The sequence below is a fragment of the Pinus tabuliformis genome, chromosome 8 (assembly GCF_031772625.1).
Source record: "Pinus tabuliformis cultivar Carrire ecotype Pingquan chromosome 8, CPIR1, whole genome shotgun sequence".
Lineage (NCBI taxonomy): Eukaryota > Viridiplantae > Streptophyta > Pinopsida > Pinales > Pinaceae > Pinus > Pinus tabuliformis.
In genome coordinates, this window is record NC_142294.1 from 933,117,609 (window position 1) to 933,143,326 (window position 25,718).

At 43.4% G+C, this 25,718-nt stretch overlaps 1 protein-coding gene across 4 annotated transcripts in view; it reads right to left on the reverse strand.

Annotated features, from left to right (window-relative positions):
• LOC149238578 (rhodanese-like domain-containing protein 14, chloroplastic) overlaps positions 1-25,200 on the reverse strand; it is a 422,676-nt gene extending 397,476 nt beyond the window's left edge. For 3 of the 4 annotated variants that reach the window (XM_089367007.1, XM_089367006.1, XM_089367005.1), the window contains exons 1-2: positions 24,804-25,196; positions 151-272 (exon numbers count right to left, since the gene is read on the reverse strand). In XM_089367007.1, the coding sequence (XP_089223133.1) occupies positions 151-272; positions 24,804-25,083 (402 nt within the window). In that variant the 5' untranslated portion in view covers positions 25,084-25,196. Of the gene's footprint in view, positions 1-150; positions 273-24,803 lie in introns of all 4 variants that reach the window. The other variant, XR_016245402.1, reaches the window with a different exon arrangement.
• Positions 25,201-25,718: the final 518 nt, after the last annotated feature.

Consider the following 25,718-nt stretch of genomic DNA (forward strand, 5'->3'; position numbering starts at 1 on the left):
AATCCATCTTATATCTAATTTAGAATTCTCAACCATTTAGACAGAAACCAGAATAGTGTGATGCCCATTGCCAACACTTGTGGACTAAATTATCAGTAAAAGATAAAAAATTTAAGCCTAAAAAGGATGGCCATATTGGTTCTGGATTACCTTTTCAAAATCTTGAGACTCCCGTACATCAATCAAAATTGCCCGATTGAACTTTGCTCTATTGTATGCTTCTTTACATGCAATACTCTTTAGATTTCTCTCCGTAAGCGTTCTATGCACTTCTGCAAACACATAAGAAGAAATTGTTATCAGATTACTAATCATCCTGGATTCAATTCCGATTGAAAGGCATAGTTATAATATTCCAAATATAATCACGACAATTGTTCAATAAATGACTGTGATAGACAAAAGATTGAGAAATAATTGCAGAAATTGTACTATTAAGGAGAATTAAATTAAAAACTTTATCTGTAGCTGCCAGACAAAAACATATCTTTAGAACATATATAATGATGTTACAGTATCTAGTACAACCAAACTACCAAGAGTATTACATGCAAGAGTTACACAAGCCTACTTCTTGTATCTAGTGGTCACTCACAACGGTTTAGAGTCCAGACTCCAGAGGACAGTTATATGATTCTTCCTGTCAGGAGATTCTGGATATCAAATGGTTCAGTCGTCCTGCTTTTCATCCTACTCCCTCTCATATGTTCTATTCGTATTCTCTGTTTGAAACAAGTTTGTCACCATATTTTATTTGCCTTTACCAATTGGCTTGTTAATTAAATGTTCCCAATCTTTTGAGCAATTTTCTCTGCGAACGACTTTATCTTCCCTCTCTAAAAGATTTAATTTTCTTTCTTTCTTTTCTTTAATAGTTCAAGGTATAACTACAGGTTTTTCTTACATCCCATCTTCTATGAAATTACATGTCAAAAACAATTCCTCTCTGGAGCATTTCATTCTCGTTATTTCAGAATTTGGCATTTCAAAAACAATTCATGATTGGCACTGCTGCTTCAAAATCTAGTAGGCCTAGTGCAAAACCCAACTATGCAGAACCAGACCTTAGGGCAACAAAAGATCAGTTGTCACTGTCACCTTAGCAACCTTTCTTCTGCTATTTAGTGGTATTCAACCACAAGGGAGGCTTCTCTAAACAATCACCTAAGGTATATTCAACAAAAATGGCTCAAGGCTATTGAATGAGGTCTAAATATTGGAATATAGTATCAGCGGAACCTAGAAGGCCCATGTAATCCTTTCCAAAGTACAAATACTGTTCCTAGACCAATTATATGGCTGCTATAAGTTAGGGTTTTACAGATTTTCAATGATAAGGCGAGCAATGCCATGTAACATCCCAAAGAAAAGGCCTCTTAATGATTAACCAACAAAAGGGGCAAGACCTTTGAATAGATACCTAGGATCTAGGGTTTATAGTGAGTTTGATCTGCCCCTCCCTGCTTTTGTGCTAGCCCAGAGAGCTGACGCAGTCACTGCGTGGGCTCCTCCCGACTACTGCGTCACCCTCTCCTGGCTCAAAATGTTGACGCAAGCACTGCATGAGCCTCTGCATCACTTCTTTTGCACTGTGTCGCCCTTCTTCTGCATTTCAGGCTCTGGAACAACACTGTCACTCGGGACAGCTGCCTCTTTGCAGCAGATTTGTTGGATCTCCCGGCTGATGGCTTCAGTGTCCTATGATTTGCAATTGCTCTGATACCATGTGAAAATTTCTAAATCTTTACAAACAGAAATCCTACTGCAGTTACTGGTTTAACATCTCCTACTTGTTATTTCATTCAACAAGTTATTTAATTTTATAAACAGTGATGTAAACACTACTGCATAATACACTGACATACAGATCATAAACTGAAACAATAGAATGAGACAAACACACAAGGGACACCGTTATTTTTGGACAACATGTCCCCGGAAAAACCCAATGTGGGAAAACCAGTGCAGCAGATAGAGGGTTTGTATTATTAAGCAAGCAGAATCTGAGTACAACAGGTTGCCTCTCACACCGGTTAACCCTACAAAGAAATCACGACAACAAGAAAAACATACGAGGGTTTACCTCATTCCCCAAGTCACAGTTGATCCAATAAGTGATTTGACCCCCTCCCGGCAAACACTGCGACGTCCCTACACAATCACTACGTGGGTCAGCGTCTTGCCTCTAGAAGACTGCGTCACCCCTTCTGCTGGATCGATTTGCTGCATGAAGACTGTTGTTCAACCCTCTCGGCTCAAAACCTTGCTTCTCCAACAAAATCTCATACTACTAACGAATACTCTGGAGTCTGCACTGCCACTGCAAGAGCTCCTTTGGACTGCGTCAGCTGTGCGTGAGCCCCTCCTAGGCTGCGTAGGCCTCTGCGCTGCCTCCCTGATGCTCAAGATGCCTCTCTGCTACATACTCTTTAGCTCGGAACTTCCTCTCCGATCCAATCTATATTGCTGCCCCTCTCACTGCAACTCAAATCACTTGTTCAATTTTCTCAGCAAACCACGCCCCAAAAAAATCGAAATGACTAATCAACTTGGTGCATCTCCAACTGACCCTCAAGCCTCCTCATAAACTTTTCTTGTTGATGAATCAACGGTCGAGATTAAGTCCCTAATCAACGGCTAAGACTAAAGTAGACTTGATCTTCGTCACTAAGAAGCTTCTCACCCATATTTTCATTAATACCCATTAATATTTTTATTTTCCAAGTTTAGACTTAGGAACCCCATTAAAAATATTAATTATTTTAATAAAACACAATCCGGACATAATTTCACCAAACGATTTCTAGGTCTTGGAGATCTCATGTGTTCTAGCCCCTCCACAGAATTTCGAAGCTAGAGCACATCCGATGCTACCCAAAATGAACACCCTCTCCACAGGTGCCACATTATCATCTCCACCTGCCTCCAACTCTACATCATCTTCCTGGTCACTGTCAGAGTAGACCTCAATGTAGTGGGCCTTGCCTGCTTATGCATCTATGGTCTGGTGCCCATGGTTCCTGACAAGTGAAGCACAGCTTCCTTCTACGGAGATCTCTCCGGGGCTCCTTATCCAACTGTACTCGCCCCTCGTTCGCTCTCAGTGGTGGAGCCCTAATGTCTCTCCCCCTCTGCTAAAACCCCTATCTGGGTGGTACCAGCGCTCTGGTCTTGGGCAGAGCATCTTGCAAGTCTCGCGCTCTCCCAACTGCGTCCCACAAGGCGGTGGGCCTGTTGGGTTTCACCAATCCCCTCAGTGGCTCTGCTAGCCCCTCTACGAACATGAAAACCCTCCTGGCCTCTAATAGATCAGGCACCATCACTGATAATCTCATAAACTTAGAGATGTAGGCCTCAACACTATGTGCCTGCTTCAGCCTTGTCAACTACCCAAAGTGCTCCTCCAGGTCTCTCCTCTCAAAACGCTCCAACACCCTCCTAGTGAAATCCTCATAGGTTGTAACCCCTACATGCCTCATCGTGGTTAGCCCATGGAACCACCAATCATGGACTTCTCCCTCTAAATGCAACATGACAATCTTAATTGCCTCCCCCTCCATCATCTAGTTGAGTTGGAAGTAGACATCTAACTTCTCAACCCATGCTTTCGTTGAGCTCTTGGACGAACCATCAAAATTCGGGAGGAACAATCTCCCCATGGTGCGCTGCAAATCGGTACCATGTGTGTAGCTTCCTCCGCCTTGCCCTTTTCCCTTGTCGTTACCCTTCAACTTACAAAAGTCCCTGAAGGTAATGGCCTCCCTAAAGTCGGGCCCATAGGACTGATACTCCACAAAATAGTCCTCCATGGGCATCTCCTCTTGCTCTTGCGGCCCTCCAGCACTGGATGTTAGAAACGTGGGGATAGTGGACTTAGGTGGTGTACTGGGAATGAGTGGTGCGTTCAGGCGATGAACCCCATTATGCTGTGAAGTGTCGGAGCCCTCGCCAAATGGGAATTCCCCTTGAATCACTTTGCCCTTTTTGTTGCTGCAAGTTTGCTGCATCAGCTCCTCAATACCCTTAGACAAATCCTGAATGGCCTTAAGAAGGTGTTGGGCAAACTCCTCCTCTTTACTCCTTTTGTCTCCCTCATTATCTCCCATGTTTGGCCTTTCAACCTCTGGTTCAACTATCACTAGATCTGGGGTAATTTGTAATTGCCTCTCTCTACTCTTGTACCTCTGCCTCCAGTAAGTCACGTTTTGTTGGTCTTTTGGTGTCATGGACCGAAACTGCTCCCACAGGCTGAGCCCATATTATGAGCTCTGATACCACTGTAATATTCCTAATGGAAATATACAATGATAAACAAAGCAAACATAGAAAAAACACACATGAAATTTACACATAGATCAGACACCATAAATTGAGCCAAAAATTGCGCTGCTCTAAGCCATTTTATTATAAAATCATGGGGTTACAATCTGATGTTTGGAAAGTGTGCACCTGGGCTTGCTCAAGGCAAGCTAGCAAATCCCAAGTGATGAAGACAAATCTCCAATTGTTGTCGATTGATCTCTCTATGACTCTGCGATGATCTCCCCTGAAAATTGAGCTGCTGGCTGCAAGAAATGGCTACTAGGGCCTCCTCCGATGCACAAAAAATTCCGAGAAATTAAACCCATGCTCTCCTCTAATAACCCACAAAAACCCACGAAAGAATTGGCCAAATGTTGGCCTCGATACCTTCAACAGCTTGTTCGTTGCCCCATATTATTCACGAGATGATGCACTTGGACCAGCATTGCCCCAACCGGCTTAGCAATGTACAAATGGTTTGGCAGTTGATCCAAAGCCTAAAGGAGGGTTGTCTCACCCTTGAGACATGGGAGGGCAAGCACCATCATCAGTGCCCTCCTTTGGAGAAATCTATAGGCTTATCTTTCACCAAGAGACCCATGAGACTAGTGTTTGTGCCCAAGGCCACTTTGGAGCACCACACGATGACTTACATGAAGGGGGCATCCCCTTGTGCATCATTTATGGATCCCTCTCTCTCATTTTGGCACTTAGACGACTCAATGTGGCTTCCCAATGGCCTCACTTCATCATGACATCATCATTTCGGCTTACTATTGGATGGTTTATTCATAATTTTCGAAGCTACTTGGTGGGCTTGTCACCAAGGCCTTATTTTTTAACATTAAAATAATGTTAGGGACTTCAGAATAGGAATTTGACCTCTAAAGGTCCCATATAAATAGAACTCGCTCTCACTGTGAGACAGCATCATCATCACCTAGATTTCTCGTGTAAAAGAACTTGCACTTTTTCTTTGGAAGTTATTGGAGTATCATGGATGCACAATGATATTTGGAGCTGACTTTTGATCTTGTCGTGGAGTACTTCTTGAATATGGATGGATATATTGCATGATTATATTGTAGGTTCTTTTGTTGATGAAATCTTTCTCTTGAAAATGTCTAATGTATGTAATTGCTGCAACTAATGTAAATGTTATTGTGCCCTAATTTTGTTGAAGAATTTTTTTGGAAGCTATTTGGTTGGCTCTTGCATATGTTACTCATGATATAACATGCAATGAATATTCCTAGTGATGAAATGTTATTTTTCTTCATGAAACTCCATATTCTAATAGTAGGTAATTGTTGAAGGTTGGTAGCTAGGGCATCAACTTTTGACCTCCTTGAGGACAAATTTGGCCAATCTAACGCATCTAGGACTCCATAGCCCAAAGGACTAGGCACTAGTCCAAGGATTTTGGTGATCAAACTCCTCTTTTTCCATATTTTCTCCTCCTAAATTTTGGTCCCCTAAAGGTAGGGCAGAAATCTAGGCCTTGCAGCAAAATATTAGGATGATTTTTCGAGAATCTTAGTGTCAAAACATCAAACTCAGGGTCTAGGCTACCTATGCTCCAAGTTTGGTGGGCATCCCCACGAGTTTCATCCATAAAATCTCTTGCCCTAGGTGCTACTCTAAGAGGGAAAACCTAGGTCTTTCTCTCTCACCTTGGGGACTTCCTTGAGGGTTGTATGAGCATAGTATTCGTTGGAATAAATCTTAAGAAACCCTTTCTCCTCCCTTGCCTTGACCTAGTGAGTACCTTGGAAGCATTTCTTCCCACGATTATTCATAAAACCCTAGTTCTAGTGCAAGTCCTTCGTAGGTCTCTGAAAGAGTGCGAAGAGCCTTTTGGAAGTGTTAAATTATCATATAGAGCTTCTTTGAGAGGTCCTACCTCATCTCCTATAGTCTTGACCTTAGGAATATCCATTACCATCATCATATCTCAAACCCTAAGTCTTGATCTCTTCTTCTCAAAACCTTTCTTGGAGAGCATGATAGATTCCTTGAAGCATTGAGCCATTGTTGTGTCTCTCCTTGAATGGGCTTGGTGGAAGCACACTATACCTAAATCATTGATCCATTCATAATGATTCCCTTCCTACCGGGGCTCCTCCCATCGGTGAAAGTTCGTAAAAAGCAAGGGACTTTGACTGAGGTGACAGTGGGCCATTGTCCTATTGTTGTCACTTAGTGTGGTAACTTGCTTGGCGTCGTTGTCTAGGAGGAAGCAGGGCTACTTCCTAGGTTCAATATTTGAAGAGGTGTTTCTTACAATGACAATATAGATCCTCTTCTGGCGACTCCTAAATTTCTTGGTTACGAAATATACAAAGAAAACATAGCTCTCATAACCAGGGCTATTTCTAAGAGGGCTACTCAACGAGAGCATTCTCCCCTTGTTGAAAGGAACCTTTTTCCTGACAACATGAATACCAACACTAACCAAAACCAAAATCAAAATCAAACCAAAGTCCCTAAACTTGAGAGGTGGAATATGGCATCTTTCAAACCTCTAGATTTTAGTGGAATTCTTGATGCTCCTCAAACACTACCTGAGAAGTATCATGAATGGCTACGAAAGTTTAGAGGGAGTGTTGATCAAAATACTGAAACACGTGTAGAAAACTTCTTTTGGGCAATAGGTACTCATGGAATCGAAGATGAAGATATAGTGATCATGTTGTTTGCTTTGACATTTGAAGGAGACATTAGGGATTGGTACATGAGTATTCCTCCAACCGGCATTAGTGAATTTGACCAATTTGAAGATCTTTTCAAGAAAATATGGGCCACGGATGCTAATGGAACTTATGTCATTGAAAAATTATATCATCAACAAAAGAAAAGAGATGAAGATGTTAGAAGTTTTATCCAAGTATTTGATACGATTGTTAGGGATATCCCTGATCAACTCAAACTCACTGATGCCCAAATTCTTGAAAATTTCATTAAAGCAGTCCAAGGACACCTAACGTATCAACTTAGGGATAAGAAGCCAAAAACCCTTGTCGAAGCAAAATAAATGGTCATTGAAATCGAACAAAATCTAAATGTTGCTCATATTGAAATATTCGATTTCCCTAGGATTGAGAGTGAAACTAAAAAAAGCAAGGCCAAGGACTAAGTTGAAGAAGCGATTATCACCATGTTCAAGAAACTAGATAAGATATCCAATGACATGAATGTTAGTGATAGGTTGTACATGAACAAATTCACCGCCCTTGAAAAGGGGCAAAGAGCTAACTTCCGACCAAAGAATAAAAACAAAGTCTTTATCAAAAAGAATCATGAGGAAGGTAAGCAAGCTCAGCCGAATGTCCCAAATACTCTAGTCCCCACTGATGTTGTGGAGCAAGAGAACTCATCCTCTGATGAATATCAAAGTTATAGTGCTAACAAGGAAAATGAAGATGAGGAGGGTGGCGAGCAAATAAATCTGGTCAATGAATCCCAAGCTTTCAACATCATGTTGGGTGGCACATATTCTCATCCACAAATCAGTGAGGTGAAACTTAAAGAAGAAAAAGATAAGCCTATACTGAACGCAGAGAATAGTGGAAGATTCAAAGGGTTGCAATATTCTAGGAAGAATGACAAAGAATCCTCCTCAAGCTATAACACATCAAAGGGGAATGATCTCCCTCTTAAGGAACCCCCAAAAAAGGATCCCTCTAAAAAGAATAACACCAGAAAGGATCCTCCCAAAGGGGAGTCCAAGCACAAAACCAAAGGTAAAGAAATAGAATTAGACATTGATGCGGGCATTGTTGTAAGTAAAATGAGCATGCAGGTTCCCATAAAGGAGATTATGAAGATCCCATCACAAATATGGCAAGTGAAGAAAGCTTTAGGGCTCGATGAAGAAGATCCCCCTATTATGTTGCAAAACATCCATTTCACTAAAACCAATCCTGGCCATGAACCATTTTTATTGACCTTGACCATAAATGACTTTCTCCTCCACAATTGTATGTTGGATTCACAAGCTTCTGCCAATATCATGCCACTAAATGTCATGAAACAACTCAAGTTAAGTATCACCTGAAAGTATAAGAATGTATGTGGCTTTGATTCTAGATCCATTCTCATTGAGGGCCTCATCAAGGACCTCAAAGTAGCACTAACTATGAATGAAGACATATCCTTGCTTATGGACATTGTGGTTATCGATATACCTTATGTATGGGGAATGTTGTTGGCTAGAAAATGGGGTGCCATCATAGGTGGTCAACTTCAAACGGATTTATATTACGCCACCATCCCACAACCTCATGGGACCCCATTCATTCTTTACAGGGAGCTCCAATTCCAACTCATGTCGACAAACTTGGCCTTCTTCCTTATCCCAATAGGTTGCCTAAATCCAAGGATCCTAGTCCCACCCTTCCTTCATAAGAGGTTTGTATCTTAAAAAGACCTAACCCTAAAGATTTAGGAAAGTAAGCATAGGAAGAAGTGGGTACAAAAGCCCAAGAAAGAGTTTAAGGTTAGAGAAATAGTGTTGGTAGATAAAAACCCTGTGCCTGTCAAGATCCACAACAAGGTCGGTGAGGGATACTACTACATTGCTAGACTTGATGATGAGCTTTGGCCCAACCCTGTCAAGGCTAGTCATATCACCCCTTTCCTTGATACTTGACATTGTATTATATGCATATTAGAGTAGGATGCATTTCATATTGATTTTTGCATAGCTAACATCATCATGCTAGAATAGATGCATTCAGATTAAACTTTCATTTTAGAATAGATTTTATTTTCTGTATGGTTTTATTATTTGATGAAAGCATGGGCGATAAAAGTACGCCCAAGACAGATGCTTCCAACAATGTTGTGATGTGCAGGAATACAAGTCTATGGTCCTAGAGGATTGTTGGTGTTCTCATGACCTCCCATTCAAGTACATGGTTCGTGCACTCTATAGAGAGCTCATGTTCCAGTTGGAGCCAGATGTTACCCACCACCAGTGGGTGACCCCATAGGAGGACTTTTCTACTATATTTGCCTTCAACCGACAGTCAGCAACACCTGACAGCCACCAATGCAGCCGATATATTGTGCCAGTTGATCTCCGCTCCCTGATCTAGTAATTTGTCCCTCGCCGATCTATCGAGAGCATATGTTTGAAGGTGGGACATCCAATCCTACAGGTATGCTTTTCATTATGCAATCGGGTGCTTATGCTTGTTTTTCCTTGGGCACATTGGGTATGGATTATTGGGTCACCTAGAAGAAGGAAGGGTTTCAACAGTAGTCTTGTTCCCTCACCTTAAATGGGGGGATAATCCTCAACCTAGTCCCGTGGGATCTCCCCTATTGGTTTATAGCTTCAGGATGGGCACTACTTGGGAAATCCTGATTTTGGTAGCGAGGTCCCATTTTCCCATTTCACATTTTTCACTCCCCTCTGCACATTAAATGTCATATTTCATCATCTTCCTTCTTTGGGTCCACAAGGCTTTGGTACTCCCCTTCCCCTTGTCCACATGTCAAGGTCGAGCTTGGAAATGTTGCCCTAAAGATTGATGCAACTAAAACAAAAAAAATTAAAAGCATATATGACCACATACAAAAGAAAATAAGATCACAAAATGCAAAAGATGGCAAGGACATTATATTAGCAAGTGGGTAAAAGCCAAACATGTGCTCTACCCCTTCATTATGGCCATCACCCCTGTTCCTAGGGCCCCACGAGTGCCCCCTGCATCATTATGTAACCCATGCATGTCCCAACCCCTGGTGGGCGATGAACTGCCCCACCTCAAAGGGATAATCACTACTTATATCGTACACAACATGCTCTCATCTCCTAGAGCCCCGAGCAGTAATAATAAATAAAAATCCAAAAAAAGCAAAAGGCAAATGAAGAAGGGTGGAAAAACAAAGGTCGAGATAACCCATGTACCACGATTGCTCCCTCCCACATCTATACACCCAAATGTGTGGATATCCCTCATCATTACCGCCCTTGAACCCATGGCATTTGGATTTGAGACCCATGTGTCCCAATCCACCTCATCATTATCCACATGACCCCTATCACTTGAAGGATGTACCTTGGACATGTCTTTCCCTTTAGGGGCTGGGAACACCTAATAGGGTTGTTTATTAGCCACTCCTACCTAGGAAGGTAACACAATTACATGCTCAAAGCCCCAAATTTTGAAGGGAAGCCCATTATGAAGTCTCATTTGTGCCCTTGATTAACAAGCTTGGTTCATTTAGATGCACTAATGAATTATTGTACCTGATGGTGAGGAGACGCATTAGATCTTATATGTAATTGGCAGGTGGTTTCATCATGGGTTGGGCAACTTAACTGGGGCCCAAGCCCACCAGAGGATCATATTGACACTTGTAGGGGATGCGTTGAGAGCCATGGGACTCCATCATGTGATAGAGCATTATTTCATCTCATGGGCACCCTCAGCAGCTGGTTCGTTGCCCCACATTATTCACGAGATGATGCACTTGAACCAGCATTGCCCCAACTGGCTTAGCAATGTACACATGGTTTGGCAGTTGATCTGTAATGTCCCCAATTTTGATTTTTCATCTGACGGAGTTAATGGAGCTTATTGGGGAGGTGCTAAGCATAGCACAATTTTGTAACTTGAGCATTGGAGACATTTTTGGCATATGGGACTTAGGAGAAATAGAAAATTATTTTGCTAGTGGAATGTGGGGGCCACACCCACAAGAAATATGCACCACTTGGAGAGAAAATCGAATTGCTAAGAGAAGGAGGTCGAAACATTGGATGGAGGGACCCACATGAAGAGGGAAGAAAGGAATTATAAATAGAAGGAGCATAGAAGCTATTGGGGGTCTTTTTGTTCACTCATCTATTTCCTTGTTGGTCAAGCTATTAGTTGGGTCACAAGTGTTGCTTAGCATAGAGTTCTCCAAGGGGAGAACTCACCCTTCTTTCGGTGGACTTCGAGTGCCACCCTAGGAAGGAAAGCTATTGCTACTTTGGTGAGAGGGTTTGTGGAGTATTGTAACACATTTCAGTAGATTCTTTCAGCCAATTCGTACTCTAGGGAGGATGCAATAGGGAAATCATATCACTCATTTGAGCTAGTTTCTGAGGGTGTTTCGCCGGGAGAAAATTAGTGGAGTTACTTGAGGGGGAGTCTATCCTTTATGGAAAGTTTGGGAGCTGGAGGTGACTGCTATTGAGGGGAACGAATTTATCTTCCTAGGGCCTGCGTAGGGGGGTCACTGGATAGCGTTTTTGTGGAGTTGGGTTCAGCTATCTTGTGTCGGAATTGTTGATTTTTGGGTAGCATCGGATGTGATCTAGCTTCGAAATTTTGTGGAGGGGCTAGAACACATGAGATCTCCAAGACCAAGAAATCGTTTGGTGAAATTCCACCCGGATTGTATTTTTTTAAAATAATTAATATTTTTAATGGGGTTCCTAAGTCTAAACTTAGAAAAATTAAAATATTAATGGGTATTAATAAAAATATGGGTGAGAAGCTTCTAAGAGACGAGAATCAAGTCTAATTTAACCTTAGCCGTTGATTAAAGATTAGATCACGACCATTGATTTCTCAACAAGAAAAGTATAAAGGGAGGTTTGGCATCAGTTAGAGAATACACACAAAGAGATTGAGTAAATCGATTTTCTGAGGTGAGAAGTTCTCAAGAGGGAAATCGATTAGGGAGATCTTGTAGCTGAGGGGCAGTGATAGTTCGGGAATACTAATAGAGAGTTGGAGAGAAGCTTGTGGAGGCAGCGCAGTAGCCAGGAGAGCTGACGTTGGGCCAATCTGGGCCCATGCAGCCTTGATGCAGAGCCGGAAGGGTCAGCGTAGAGGGAGAAAGTTGCCTTCCATGCAGAGAGCCGGTGTCATGTCCCTTCTCAAACACATTTGTAACAGGGTGCTGCTACACAATTTTGCACAATTTTGGCTAAGGAAGAGAACCCATCATTTTCGACTTAGGGACTTAGGAGGCAATTCGACTTTATTTGGTTGCTAGTGGAATGTGGGGGCCACCCACATGGGAGTTCGAATTGGCCCATTCGAATAGCTTGGAGGGAAAGTCGAATAGGTGGATAGAGGGGCCCACATGAGGCTAGGGAGGCCCAAGGAGTTATAATGAGGGAGAAGCTCTCATTTTGGATTCATTCTTACACCTTGCAATCAAAAATTACTTGACTGTTTGCTCTGTTGTTTAGCTGAGTCAACCAGCTGTTAGCCACGAATCTCTCAAGCGGGGAGATTCAACCTCTACTTCGGGGGACCATCCATGCCCGCCCTAGAGAGGCAGATCCATAAGTATTTCAAGAGTTTCGGGAGTGTGTTACAGCATTACCATTCAGCCACAACAGGGAGTGCGTATGTCTGGCTAACTAGAGAATATGCAGGGGAAGTTTGGAGCTATAAGTGATCGTGCATTTGTCGGGAGAGTTAGAGGATTGGGAGGGCAACAAAGGGCCAGCCTTTCTTGTGAGTTTTGGAGCTAGCAGAGCCATCATCCCAGCAGTTCGATTTACATTTACCCGGGGCCTGTGCAGAGAACCATCACTAGGCTCACGTGGGAGTTAGAGGAAGGAATTGTAGAGCTGGAGCTGGCCGAGAGAAGTAGGAGATCACTTGGAGGGCCATTTGAGGAGGATTGTTGGAGTTGGGAGAGCATAGATTGACACGATCAGTCACAGCAACAGAATTTGAAATTGGAGGAGGGCCAAATTGTAAAAGGTCAATTTTTGAAGGTTGGAACCAAGGGAAACCTTTTCTGGGTTTTTCTAGATTTTGGGCAAGGATCACACTCCTAATTTTACAGAATTTTCTGGGAAAATCTAAGGGGTCAAACAGGGGTCCCAACTCAGCCAGCAACTAGAGGAGCTAAGGGGAATTTGGGCCAAAATTCCGTGGTCAACATTTGGCCAATTCCTTTGTGGGTTTTTCTAGGTTTAGGCCAAGGAAAAAGGAGATGAAATCTCATAATTTTTTGAGCACAAGAAGCATTGATTCCAGCCCCTTGAAGTCAGCAGACAGAGCAGTTTTCTGGGGCAGTGCAGTTTAGTTTGGTGCAGCAGTTGTAGCAGCGTTCAATTCAGCATTTTCTCACCTAGGTTTTGTCATGTTTGTCCATTGAGACAAGCCCAGGTGCACCATTCTATTTTACTATTGTATTTTTTCTCCTAAAGAAGTAATAAAATGGCTCAGCAATTCTCTCTTTCCAGTGTTTCCATGAGTGCTTAATGTATATTTCGTTTTTCTAATTGTCGAATTGTTTGCATGCTTTGTATATCACTTACATTCCTGTTTAGGAACATTACAGTGGTATCAGGGCCATGATCTTGGCCAGTTGTGGGGTAGCAATCTAGATCATGGGAGATTTGGGCATTTATGCACAGTGACGGGTTAAACCATAGACAACTTATGGCTCAAAGAAGATTTCATATGCAGGATTTATGGGGTGGAATCCTTTGGAATGATGAGAGATTGGCCCAATTGAGGAAGGTGTCGGACCAAATCCATTCTCATCCTTACAGCAAAGACACTAGTGGTGCGCAGGCTGTGGGGGTGCAACCATCTACATTGTGTGGGGAAAGTCGACAGAATCAAGGCATCAAATCTCCTCAAAAGGAGCACACAAGATAGGGACAGTTAGAGGGTGAGACCAGGGGGCACTTTTGCTGGTGGAGACCTGACTTTAGATATCAGCAGCCTAAGGAGGAGGTTTTTTTGGGCACAACAGAGCGTGAGGAGCATGTCAATGTGTCCAATGTGATGCAGGAGTCACCCTTGTTGGAGATTCCTTTAATAGCTCTGGCTGACACCTTGGGGGAGAGAGTAGAGCACACACCCACAGGGCCTTCCATTGACGAGGTGCCAAGAGACACGGAGGTGTCCACCATTGAGGAGGTGCCATCTGTTGTTGAGGTATCCAGGGTTGTGATTGAGTACTCAGGTGATAGTAGTGCACCACAGGTTGATGAGGTGTCGAGAGACATCTCCACCGTTGATGAGGAGCCGATAGGTACAAAGGCATCTAGATCTATGCGAGAGTTACCAGACGACAATCACCTGTAGCTGATTGGTGAGCATGTCTTGCGTGTTGGATTGTCTATGGAGGAGCAGTTGGAGGCTCATGTTGAGTCCATGATGGAGGAGGATGTGCAACCATCCTTTGGGCTAGCCATTGATGAGGGGCAGCATAGAGACCGCACGTTGGGATTTTAGCATAGTTCGTTTTAGAGGCACATTGACGAGATCTACAACGTTATTAGCCCACCCTTACGCATTGGATTGAGGGAGGCAGCATTGTCTAGACATACCCTAGGGGATGGTTAGGTTAGCAGCACTGAGCGACATGAGCTGAGTATGACACTACATCAGCTTGGAGGGCTTGTTTCTTCCACAAGGGATTGTACATTTGATCCCTCCTTTGGAATTGGGTGGTGAGAGGTACTGAGCTCATACCCGATGGAGCAGGCTAGGCGGTTGGATACATCCATGGCCACATTTCAACATAAGCCATGGATAACCATAGGGAATCAAGAGCCAAACTATTGTTGGGATCCAGATGGGATTTCCCATCACATCATAGAGTCGTTAAGTGACAGTAGTAGCTGCGTGATGGATCTGACGTTTGGGCACACACATTTTCAGATCTCCATCAGAGCCCGGGACAACACTAGTGACAAGATGGTTTGACAGGGGAGCAGACCAATTTCATGAGTTGTCTTGGCATATTGATTGTGCATGGAGTCATAGGGTGATTAGCCTACTCTGGCAGGAGCTAGTAGGAGGAGGTGGCATCGGCAGACCACTGGACAGGGCATTACATGGAGACGGTGCTCTCTCATTGGTATATTGGACACTGGAGCTACTGAGGATAGGCACAATAGTGTCATTCCCATTAGCATGTGAGGAGTCAAAATGCTCAGTTCTTTCAAGGCAGATGGGGAGATGTAGCCCACACCATGGAGGGATTACTAGCAGAGTGGTGGATGCGTTGGCACATGCAGGATGGCATATGATACAGGGTGGTACGACAGTAGTCAGTGGTCCCCAGGGGTGCACAAGGATATGTCGCAGAGTCCAATCTTATGCAGAGCAATGCGACCTGATGCATACAAACCCAATTATAAAACCTAGCGCCCAGTGTTGTATAGAGGTATGCAGTGATGAGCAGTGGCCTGCAGAGGAGCATGGAGATGCGTGGTTGTTTGATGTAGCATGTTGGTTTGCATTGAGCGACTCACATCGCATCGAGTACACATGGGGAGAGCCAGATACAGTGACACAGGCAAGATACGAGATGGTACAAGATGGTACAGCAGTAGCACGGGGTATCCAGTGGTGTACAGGGATAGGTTGCAGGGTATAATGCCAGGTCGAGGACTACAGGGATACTCGGTGGGATGCAGGGGCATATGGTGCTGCACAGTGAGGTCTTGGAGGGTTGCCTCCAAGGAGACTTATGGACAGAGACACTGGGCATACCTTTGGGTGTACTTCACCCAAGATCGACGGGGACACAGATGAGCGATACTCGATGGTATCCATGGGGACTCACATGCTTGTCCCTCTTATACATCACTTACAGGCACAAACAACTTGGTTGTTGTCCTTTGACACTTTGGGCGCGAGCAACTGGGGACAGGGAGCTCACTCGAGATATTGGGATGACACTCAACGCACTAGGGGAGAGACTTCTCAGTGGTGGCATTGGGTCGGTGCACGAGTTGACAACCACAAGTTGGGGGGCGAGGTTATCATCTGTAGGGGTGGTATATCGTTCATTAGTAAGCCTACGCCTGGGGAGCAGGCCACAAAGGAGACATGTGTCACTCTTTCCACAGGGCATGTCAGGACCATGCATGAGCAGAGGATACCGTGTACGATTGAGGCAGCTTTCCAATATGTGTCCGACCTCCAGACATTGTATTGGCACATTATCGAGAGGGTGGATGGCAGACCCAGGGAAGATGGTTGGCAGGGATAGGAGGCATCCACATACCCTGAGTTGATTACGAGTATCGGATACCCATCTTTTGGTTTCATTCAGGGGGTAGCTCTTTGGCACACGTGGCTCCCAACGATCATCGGTACTACACAGTGGCAGGCATAGGGCAGATTAGCATGCATCAGATTAGCCCACTATATATGGAGCCTATATAATGATCACATGCAGGGACTAGAGATGAGGGCCAGAGAGATTCCATCGGTTGACAGGGCTATGCCGCAGCAAGTCTGGTTATGGGATGAAGGGATTCAGTTGATCGATAGATCACTCGTGATGAGTGGAGTCGTGGCAAAGAGTGATATAGTTCGCTCTTGGGATGACCCATGGGGGTTCACAGAGCATTTCATCATATGGGGAGGTAGACATTCTCTGTTGTTGCGCAGGATCGATGTTAGATTTGGATGGGTAGGCCTGGGTGCCATGGAGATGTCCAAACAGGATGTGTCTCGCCTCTTTCAGTATTCCACCATCGAGTTCCAAGAGAGGAGGATACTAACTGCGCACGATGGGGAGTATGACATACTCAAAGTAGCGCAACGTCAACATGGTGGTAGCACTTAGGGACTAGCAGGGAACTGGGACATCACAGCTCTTCAAAGCTCAATAACCTTTAGGGATGCATTGGCTACTGCAGGGGGAGATCATACAGATCTTCCATTGGGCTTTAGCAAGTCACTGATGGAGTAGGGGACTTCTAGTACTTTCACCGGGCAGGATAGTGAGTGGAGCGAGGGGAGCTTCATGTTGGACAAGATTGCTTGGGATCCTGGTATTGAAGGATTCTTCCATATCAGGACAGTGCAGAGGTCAGGCACGATCCAGTGGCACATCTGGGACCCTGGCACATTTTGCAATGACAGTGGGGAGCAACAGTTAAAGAGGTTGCTTGCTCAGGCATTGCTTGAGGACAAGCGATTTCTGGTGCATTGGAGGAGCTCGTCGGATGAGGATGCCACCTGGGAGGGTGAGCACATTTCGGAGCACCCAGCTTTGAGGTTGCTCGAGGGCAAGCAACATTTGGGAGGGGAGGACTGCCATGTCCCTTCTCAAACACATTTGTAACAGGGTGCTGCTACACAATTTTGCCTAAGGAAGAGAACCCATCATTTTCAACTTAGGGACTTAGGAGGCAATTCGACTTTATTTGGTTGCTAGTGGAATGTGGGGGCCACCCACATGGGAGTTCGAATTGACCCATCGAATAGCTTGGAGGGAAAGTCGAATAGGTGGATGGAGGGCCCCACATGAGGCTAGGGAGGCCGAAGGAGTTATAAGGAGGGAGCAGTTCTCATTTTGGATTCATTCTTACACCTTGCAATCAAAAATTACTTGATTGTTCGCTCTGCTGTTTAGTTGAGTCAACCGGCTGTTTAGCCACGAATATCTCAAGCGAGAGATTCAACCTCTACTTCGAGGCACCATCTGTGCGCGCCCTAGAGAGGCAATTCCATAAGTATTTCAGGAGTTCCAGGAGTGTGTTATAGCACTACCATTCAGCCACGACAGGGAGTGTGTATTTCTGGCTAGCTGGAGAATACGGAGGTGGAGTTTGGAGCTATCAGTGATCGAGCATTTGCCGAGAGAGTTAGAGGATTGGGAGAGCAACAAAGGGCCAGCCTTTCTTGTGATTTTTGGAGCTAGCAGAGCCAGCATCCCAATAGTTCAATTTATAGTTACCCGGGGCCTGCGCAGAGAGCCATCACTAGGCTCACGTGGGAGTTGGAGGAAGGAATTGTAGAGCTGGAGCTGGCCGGGAGAAGTAGGAGATCACTTGGAGGGCCATTTGAGGAGGATTGCAGGAGTTGGGAGAGCAGAGATTGACACGATCAGTCATAGCAACAAAATTCGAAATTGGAGGGCCAAGCTGTGAAAGGTCAATTTTGAAGGTTGGAACCAAGGGAACCCTTGCTGGGTTTTTCTAGGTTTGGGGCAAGGATCACACTCCTAATTTTACAGAATTTTCTGGGCAGATCAAAGGGGTCAAACAGGGGTCCCAACTCAACCAATAACTAGAGGAGCTAAGGGGAATTTGGGCCAAAATTCTGAGGTCAACATTTGGCCTATTTCTTCATGGGTTTTTCTGGGTTTAGGCCAAGGAGAAAGGAGTTGAAATCTCATAATTTTCTGAGCACAGGAAGCAGTAATTCCAGCCCTTCGAAGTCAGCAAACAGAGCAGTTTTCTGGGGCAACGCAGTTCTGTTTGGTGCAGCAGTTGTAGTAGCCTTCAGTTCAACATTTTCTCTCCTGGGTTTTGTCATGTTTGTCCATTGAGACAAGCCCGGGTGCACCATTCTGTGTTACTATTGTATTTTTTCTCCTGAAGAAGTAATAAAATGGCTCAGCAGTTCTCTATTTCTAGTGTTTCCATGGGTGCTTAATGTATATTTTATTTTTCTGATTGTTGGATTGTTTGCATGCTTTGTATATCATTTACATTCTTGTTTAGGAACATTACCGCCGGAACTACCAAGAACTGTTGGAACAGCCGGGAAAGCTGACGCAGAGCCTCAGAGAGCTCCATGCAGACCCACGCAATTACTGCGAAGAGGCAGCGCAGTTGTAGCCCAGGCCAGCCAATTTTGCTACTGGATCAACCAGATTTTGTCGGGTGAAGTGAGGTAAAACTCACTTAGGTTCTCCGCCATTGTATTGCTCTGTCACTAGTTTGCCTAGAGGGAAACCAGCATTTGTATTCAGAATTTCTACTTAATAATAGAAAACCCTCAGAGTTGCTGCACCGGTTTTCCTGCATTGGGTTTTTCCGGGGACGTTTAGTCCAAAAATAAGTGTGTCCTTTGTGTGTTTGTCTCATTTATTTTTCAGTACTTGATCTATATAGTGGTGTAGGCTGCAGTGTATTTACATTAATGTTTTTTGAATATTTATGAAAATAACTTGTTAAATGAAGAACAAAAGGAGGTAATGCAAATCAGCTTACTGCAGTAGGATTTCTGCTTTGTTAAGGATCAAAAATTTTCACATGGTATTGGAGTGATTGGAGATCAAGGGGGATTGAAGCCATCGGCAAAAGGACAAAGGAAAATATGTGTTGAAGACAGTTGTCCCGAGAGACAGTGCAGTTTCTGGCCGAGAGAGCAGAGGAAGGGTGATGCAGTCACCAAGGGAGGCTCACACAGAGCCTAAGTCAGCCTGATTGGGTGACGTTGTTGTTGCAGAGGGCAGCTTAGTGATTATTGGTCCAGCGCAGAGACTGTTAAGTCTCGTTTTTCCAGTTTCCGAGGCTAGAGGTGCATCGCAGACTTCATCTGGAGTTGCTAGTGGGGTGCTGATTATGTTGGTGCAGAACAATTCCTAGTGGGGCAAAAGCAAAGTAGAGGGAATCAGTTCCTCAGAAGATTTCTTGCCAAGAAATCTAGATCCAGTGCTAAGCAGCAACGAAGAGAGATCAGAGGGGTGGTTTGACAGTGGTTGATAGAAAGATTTCCATAAAGGAAATCGAAATTTAGAGGGAGCTTGTTCCTTAGAAGATTTCTAGTGCCAAAGAAATCCAAATCCGAGTTTTGTTGGGGCAGCAGCGAAAGAGGGAGAAGAGAACTAGTTCAAAATTTATTTGAGCAAACATGGCAGTTAACGGACTGAGGGACCAAGACAGGTTGGATGGAGCATCCAACTTCGTCATCTGAAAGGCCAGGATCCTGGCAGTCTTGGATAAAAATCGCATCAAGGATTATGCCTTGAAGACGATTGTTGTTCTGGTTGATGTTGATCTTATCAAGAAGAACGAGGAGGCTCAGGCAAAATAAAAAATGCATGATCTTAGACGGGGTCAAGGATCATGTGATCCCACATATTGCTGAGAAGGACATAGCAAGGGAAATGTGGGAGGCCTTGACCACTTTGTACGAGGGAACTTTCGGTCAGCAGAAGATGTTGCTTGAGAGTCAGCTAAGATAGTTTCAGATGCAGAAGGGAGAACAAATTGATCCCTTCCTTCTCAGGTTGCAAGGGATCTGTGACCAGCTAACTTCCGTAGGGGCTACACCAGATCCTGAATTTATGGTCAACACTGCCTTGAATGCAGTCACTAAAGACTGGGAAACCTTTGTCCAAAGCATCTTGGGCAGGGCTTCTCTTCCCAATTGGGAGGAGATATGGGTAGCTCTTCGATAGGAAGAGATCAAACGGATGACCAAGGCGGGAAGCAGTAGCAAAGGGATCAGAGTCAAGAAGGAGGAAGAGGAGGATGAAGCTCTCGCATCAGTGGGACAGTAAGGGCAGCAGAAAAGGAAGAAAAAGGACATATCCAAAATCAGATGCTTCAGATATGGAGAAATGGGTCATTTCGCCACACAATGTCCTTGGAAGAAGGGCAAAGAAGAGAAATCTAACTCAAAGGTTTCTCCAGCGAAAGCTGACAAAGAGGAAAATGATGAGGATTGCGCCATGAGTGCTCATGCACCTCTAGAAAAGAGGTGGGGCGATATTGAGTTGTAGTCAAGAGGACTACAGAATGCGGGCAAGATCCTTGAGAGGGCCTCAATTTGCTGCCTAGTGGTGCGAGGTACCTGAGCCCTCACCCAAGTATACATCTCCCTGAGTGCCCTTGCCCTTGTTGTTATTGTTGTTCTACTACCTCAACTCATCAATACCCCTAGATAAGTCATGGATAGCCTTCCAAAGATGTTGGGAAAACTCCTCTTCTTTACTCACTCTATCATTGGGGTTGTCCCCCATATCTGGCCCCTCAACTTCCGTCTCAAGGGTCTTTGTATCAAGAATAATCTCTAGATGCCTTTCCTTGCTTTTGTACCTTTGCCTCCTATACGTGATGTTCTGCCTGTCCTCTGGTGTCATAAACTAATGGTTGTTCCCACGAGCTGAACCAAGACTATGAGCTCCGATACCACTGTAATATTTCTAAGGAAAATTAACAGCGATAAACAAAGCATACATAGCAAAAACAACACAAAATTAAACACCCAAAAAAGATACCAAAATCTGTGTATAATTGAGCCATTTTATTATAACAAGAAGGGGGTACAATATAAGCTCGGAATATATGCCCCTGGTCTTGCTCAAAGCAAGCTAACAAGACCTAGGTGATGAAATCAGTTGCTCAGCCACTAGGAAGATGTCCCCTCAAATGCTCTACGCTTGCCCCAGAAACTACACTGCTAGCTGCAAGAAACTACTGCTAGGTCAACCTCCATTGCTCAGAAGATTATGGGAAATTAACCTTGGTCTCCCCACCAAAACCCAGAAAGGGTTTTGCCAAATGCTGACCTTCGAAATTCGGCCCAATTTCCAGGCTCTCCTCCAACTGTTGGGCAAATCGATCCTCTAGAAAATAGCATTGTTTGAGGCCCCCAAAATCGCGGCAAAGCCAAACGAAATTCCTTCTCGGGACTCCCCACAAGATTCAACTCGTGCCAACACTCAAATTGGCCTCCTCCAAGCTCCCACGTGTGGCACGCCGCATGAAATCCCCTCTGCGCAGGGCCACGCAGTCTCTGGTGTTGGTTCGATGTGCACGGCAAATTCCCTCAAAATCGAGCCCAACTAGCACTCCAAAACTCCAGCAAATAATGGCCCAAATCGCTCCCGAAAAGCTCCATGAATTCTTTGCTTTAAAGCCAGCTCTTCCAAGGGATGTGCACTTCCCTCTCTACGCCCAACCTGCTGGAAAAACTCCATGAATTACTCACCGATTTCCCAGGTAGCTCCCAAACAAAGTGTAGATCACCTCCTTGGGCTGGCATTCGAAGTCCACCAAAGGCAGGGTGAGATTCTCGCATGAAAATCTCGCGTGCTCCACAGCGCTTGCAGACTTGGCTCTCAGCTCAAGCATGCTAGGTAAGAGTGAATGTCAAATGATCAAAAAGTGCCAAAATGATGAATGCACCTCCTATTTAGCCTTGAGCCTCCAATTCTCCATGTGGGTCCCATCCATCGATCCCTTCATCTCTCTTCCCTCCATGAGTGTGTATTAGCCAAGGGGAGCATATTTCCCTTTGGGGTGGCCCCCACCATCCACTAGCAATTCAATTTTCCTTTTTCCCCTATGTTGGAGCCTTCTTTCACCTCAAAATTGCAAGTGGGACCCCACAACCCACTTTCCCTAAGTTGCAACCCAAAATTGACAAAATTGGTCAAAAATTGATATTTCACTTAGCAACCTTGCAAAGTGGGAATATCACAAATTTCCTCTAAGAAGGGAGGAAATGGTGAGAATCTAGAGATGACATGTAGCAAGTGGAAATGTATCATACAGTAAACTACTAATTTTAACTCCTGAATCAAGAAGACAAACACCCATTAATCACTCTATTAATTGACCAATCAATCACACACTAAATTCTCCATCCTCAGTTGATTTCATTCCATTTTTAACTCTACTTTCACTGTTATAAACACATAATGAATATAGTGTACAATGTGTACAGTTCAGCATTTCTCTCTTGCATTCTATCTTGTTTGTGAGAGTGTCCTCGTTGATGTTTGGGTATACATACCAGGCTCTTTGTTCCCAATGGTCTTGGGAGGAGGCCTTATAGTTGCTCCTAGCGATATTGCCCAACTAACTTCTGCAATATATATTTCTACTAAGGTCTTGAGTTGTTATAGGTTATATATGGTTGATATTTTGCCTAAAAACTTGTACTGGACTGAAGGTCAAAACTTGTACTAGATTGAAGGCCAACAAAGGGATTCGCTTTTAAACTTGTATTAACTTGAAGGCTAGCAAAGGCTTCTAGCTGTTTGGTTTATGCCCTCTTCCCTGTCTAGCCCACTGTTTATGCACGTGACCATGAGGAATTGTGTGAGTGAGCTCACAGAGAACCAGAACTCTTGTCATCTCATAGCCCTAGCTTTGGGGTGGCATTCGAGCAAGGAAGCCTACATTTGACTGGTGAGTGTTCCTTTAGCAACCTTTATCCATGGTTATGTTTTTTTGCATAAAATAATGGTTATTCGTCCACTTGCATACTTATACGTTCTTTCATGGTTATATTCAATGTGATGGTTTACGGTGTTGTATTCAAATTTAGAAAGCAGCTCCCACTCAGTATATTTTAATCCAGAATAAAAAGACCAGGATATATGAACCATTCAGATAGGAAAAGAAAAATTTTCAATGTGGAAATTCCACCCCATATTTACAGAACAGGAGTCAGGTACACAACATAATCCATATAATATTGCGATCATCAACCCATAAGAGTTCATTCACTATATAATATCATCCATATTTTTAATTTGTCATATGTATAATTATATTTGATTGGATGAGCTTCTTCCAAAACCATTGGCTTTGATGTGAAAATTCATTCTTACATTCCAAGTTATAGGAGCCTACTTGAGACCATATAGTGCCCTTTTCAGCTTATAAACAAGATGTTCCTTCCCTTCTCACACAAAGCCCTCGAGGTTACTGCTTATAACCTTCCTAATCAACAGCATTGTTCAAGAAGGAACGTTTTGACAGGCATCTAGCGAATATCCAACTTAAATTGAGCTGTCATGGCTAACATCAATGTAATCGCATGCACCTTAGTTACAAGCGAAATATTTTTTAAAGTTAACACCTTTTTTGTGCAAATCTTTTAGCTGCTGACATTGTTTTATATTTGTCCATAGAAAGACAGTCCTATTCCTTTTTATTGCATTATATTCCTCGTGTATTGGTTTTTCCCAATCTCTCTTTCCATGTGCTTGGATATGCTTTTGTAGTCTCAGCAACCAGTGAGGGGTTAGTCCTCCAGAAAGGGCCAATGGCAACTCACATTTAGCGAATATGTCACAGAAGGGAGGTCATTGTTCCACAAATGTTGCCCAAGAATTGCACTTGGCCCAATCACACCATCGAGAGTAGGGAAACCTCCCCTAAAATGAAACCCAACTGGATGGCATAACAACCCATCATCCTCAGCATTGAACCAACATCCCATTGGCAACATGCCATACTCTTATGGTTAAACATAAATTCCTCAGGGTGGTTGGTTTCGATATGTTTTATGCCTCTCAGATCGTGACCTCATGCTCGGACAAACTCCTATTGGTCCAGTCCAACAATGTATTCCTTTGGCCTCATTGACGGGCCCAATTCCATTCTTTAAGTGCAGTGTAAGTCCATGTCTTAACTGCATTCAAGAAGGTAACATCTTCAGTAAATCACCATCTTATAATATAGAACACTGAAATATAAAATTGCATCTTCTCTCCTTGCAACCTACAGCTCATAGAAGGGAAATTCACGGTAATCGGAAGGGATGATGACACATGTAAGCTGAATCTTGGTCAACCAATAAATATTACTCAAATCAAACAAATGCCATCTGAATGGACCAGAGCACAATTCAACTAATCCAAGATTGAAAGACTACAGCGGAAAATTAAATCAACCATACGTCAAATCTGCCTGAGCTTTCTCCCGAACTTGATGCCATTTTGCATTTAAAAATTGACCATCTTCATGGAAAAATAGGAATAAACCTTCGCGTTTATAATCCAAAAAAATGAAAATAGTGAAGACTAACCTATCCAAGCAGTGTACTTGAAGGAATCGTCGAACAAGGATCCCACATATCCGTTTCTAGCTGCGACATCGCCCTTAAACTTGTCTAACTTGGCATCCATCGTTTGGTTGGCAACGAATGTGTTGTAGAACCATCCTCGCCTGTTCTGGTTCCCGCTCTTTTGTTCCGCTCTGACTATAAATCTTCTTGTGGGCTTGACGGAACTGGGACGAGGTGACTGTAATTTCAGAGTCCGGAAATTAGGCGAGAAGAACGTGGAAGCTCCGATGTGTATCGCCATGAACGACCACTGAACTGTGAGCACCACAGAAGTCGCATTGTATTATTATTCTCTCCAACGTTATCATCATTGCATAACTTACCAATTTCTATGAATGGAAAAAAAGGATGTGGTGCTGCCGTTATGTTTTACATGGACATATAGGATGATATAAGTAAATTGTGAAAATGAATGGATGATGGATATTTTAAGGTTTAGAAACTAAATAGTTTATGGTATTACTAGTTTTTTGTTTTTTTTTTTAAATTAATTATTTTTTATTTGATTTAAGTATTTTTAAAAAAATTATGAAAAACACAATACTAAGGGACTAATGTTAATATATTGATATAATTGTCTATAATGTTTATGAAAGTATCACATTTTAAAATGAAATGTTTTTATGATTTCACTACCACTCAAGTGTAAAAAGTACACACTCGTTCTTCCCAAACTAATATATAGTCATAATTGTCTATTATGTTTATGTATCACATTTTAAAATGAAATGTTTTCCTAATCTCACTACCACTCAAATGTAAAAAATACACACTCATTCTTCCCAAGCTTATTTAGATATTTTCTACTATCTAATTTCACACCTAAATTGATAAGAGCTAATTCTTAATTGAGTAATAAAAAATTTTGCTTTCCTT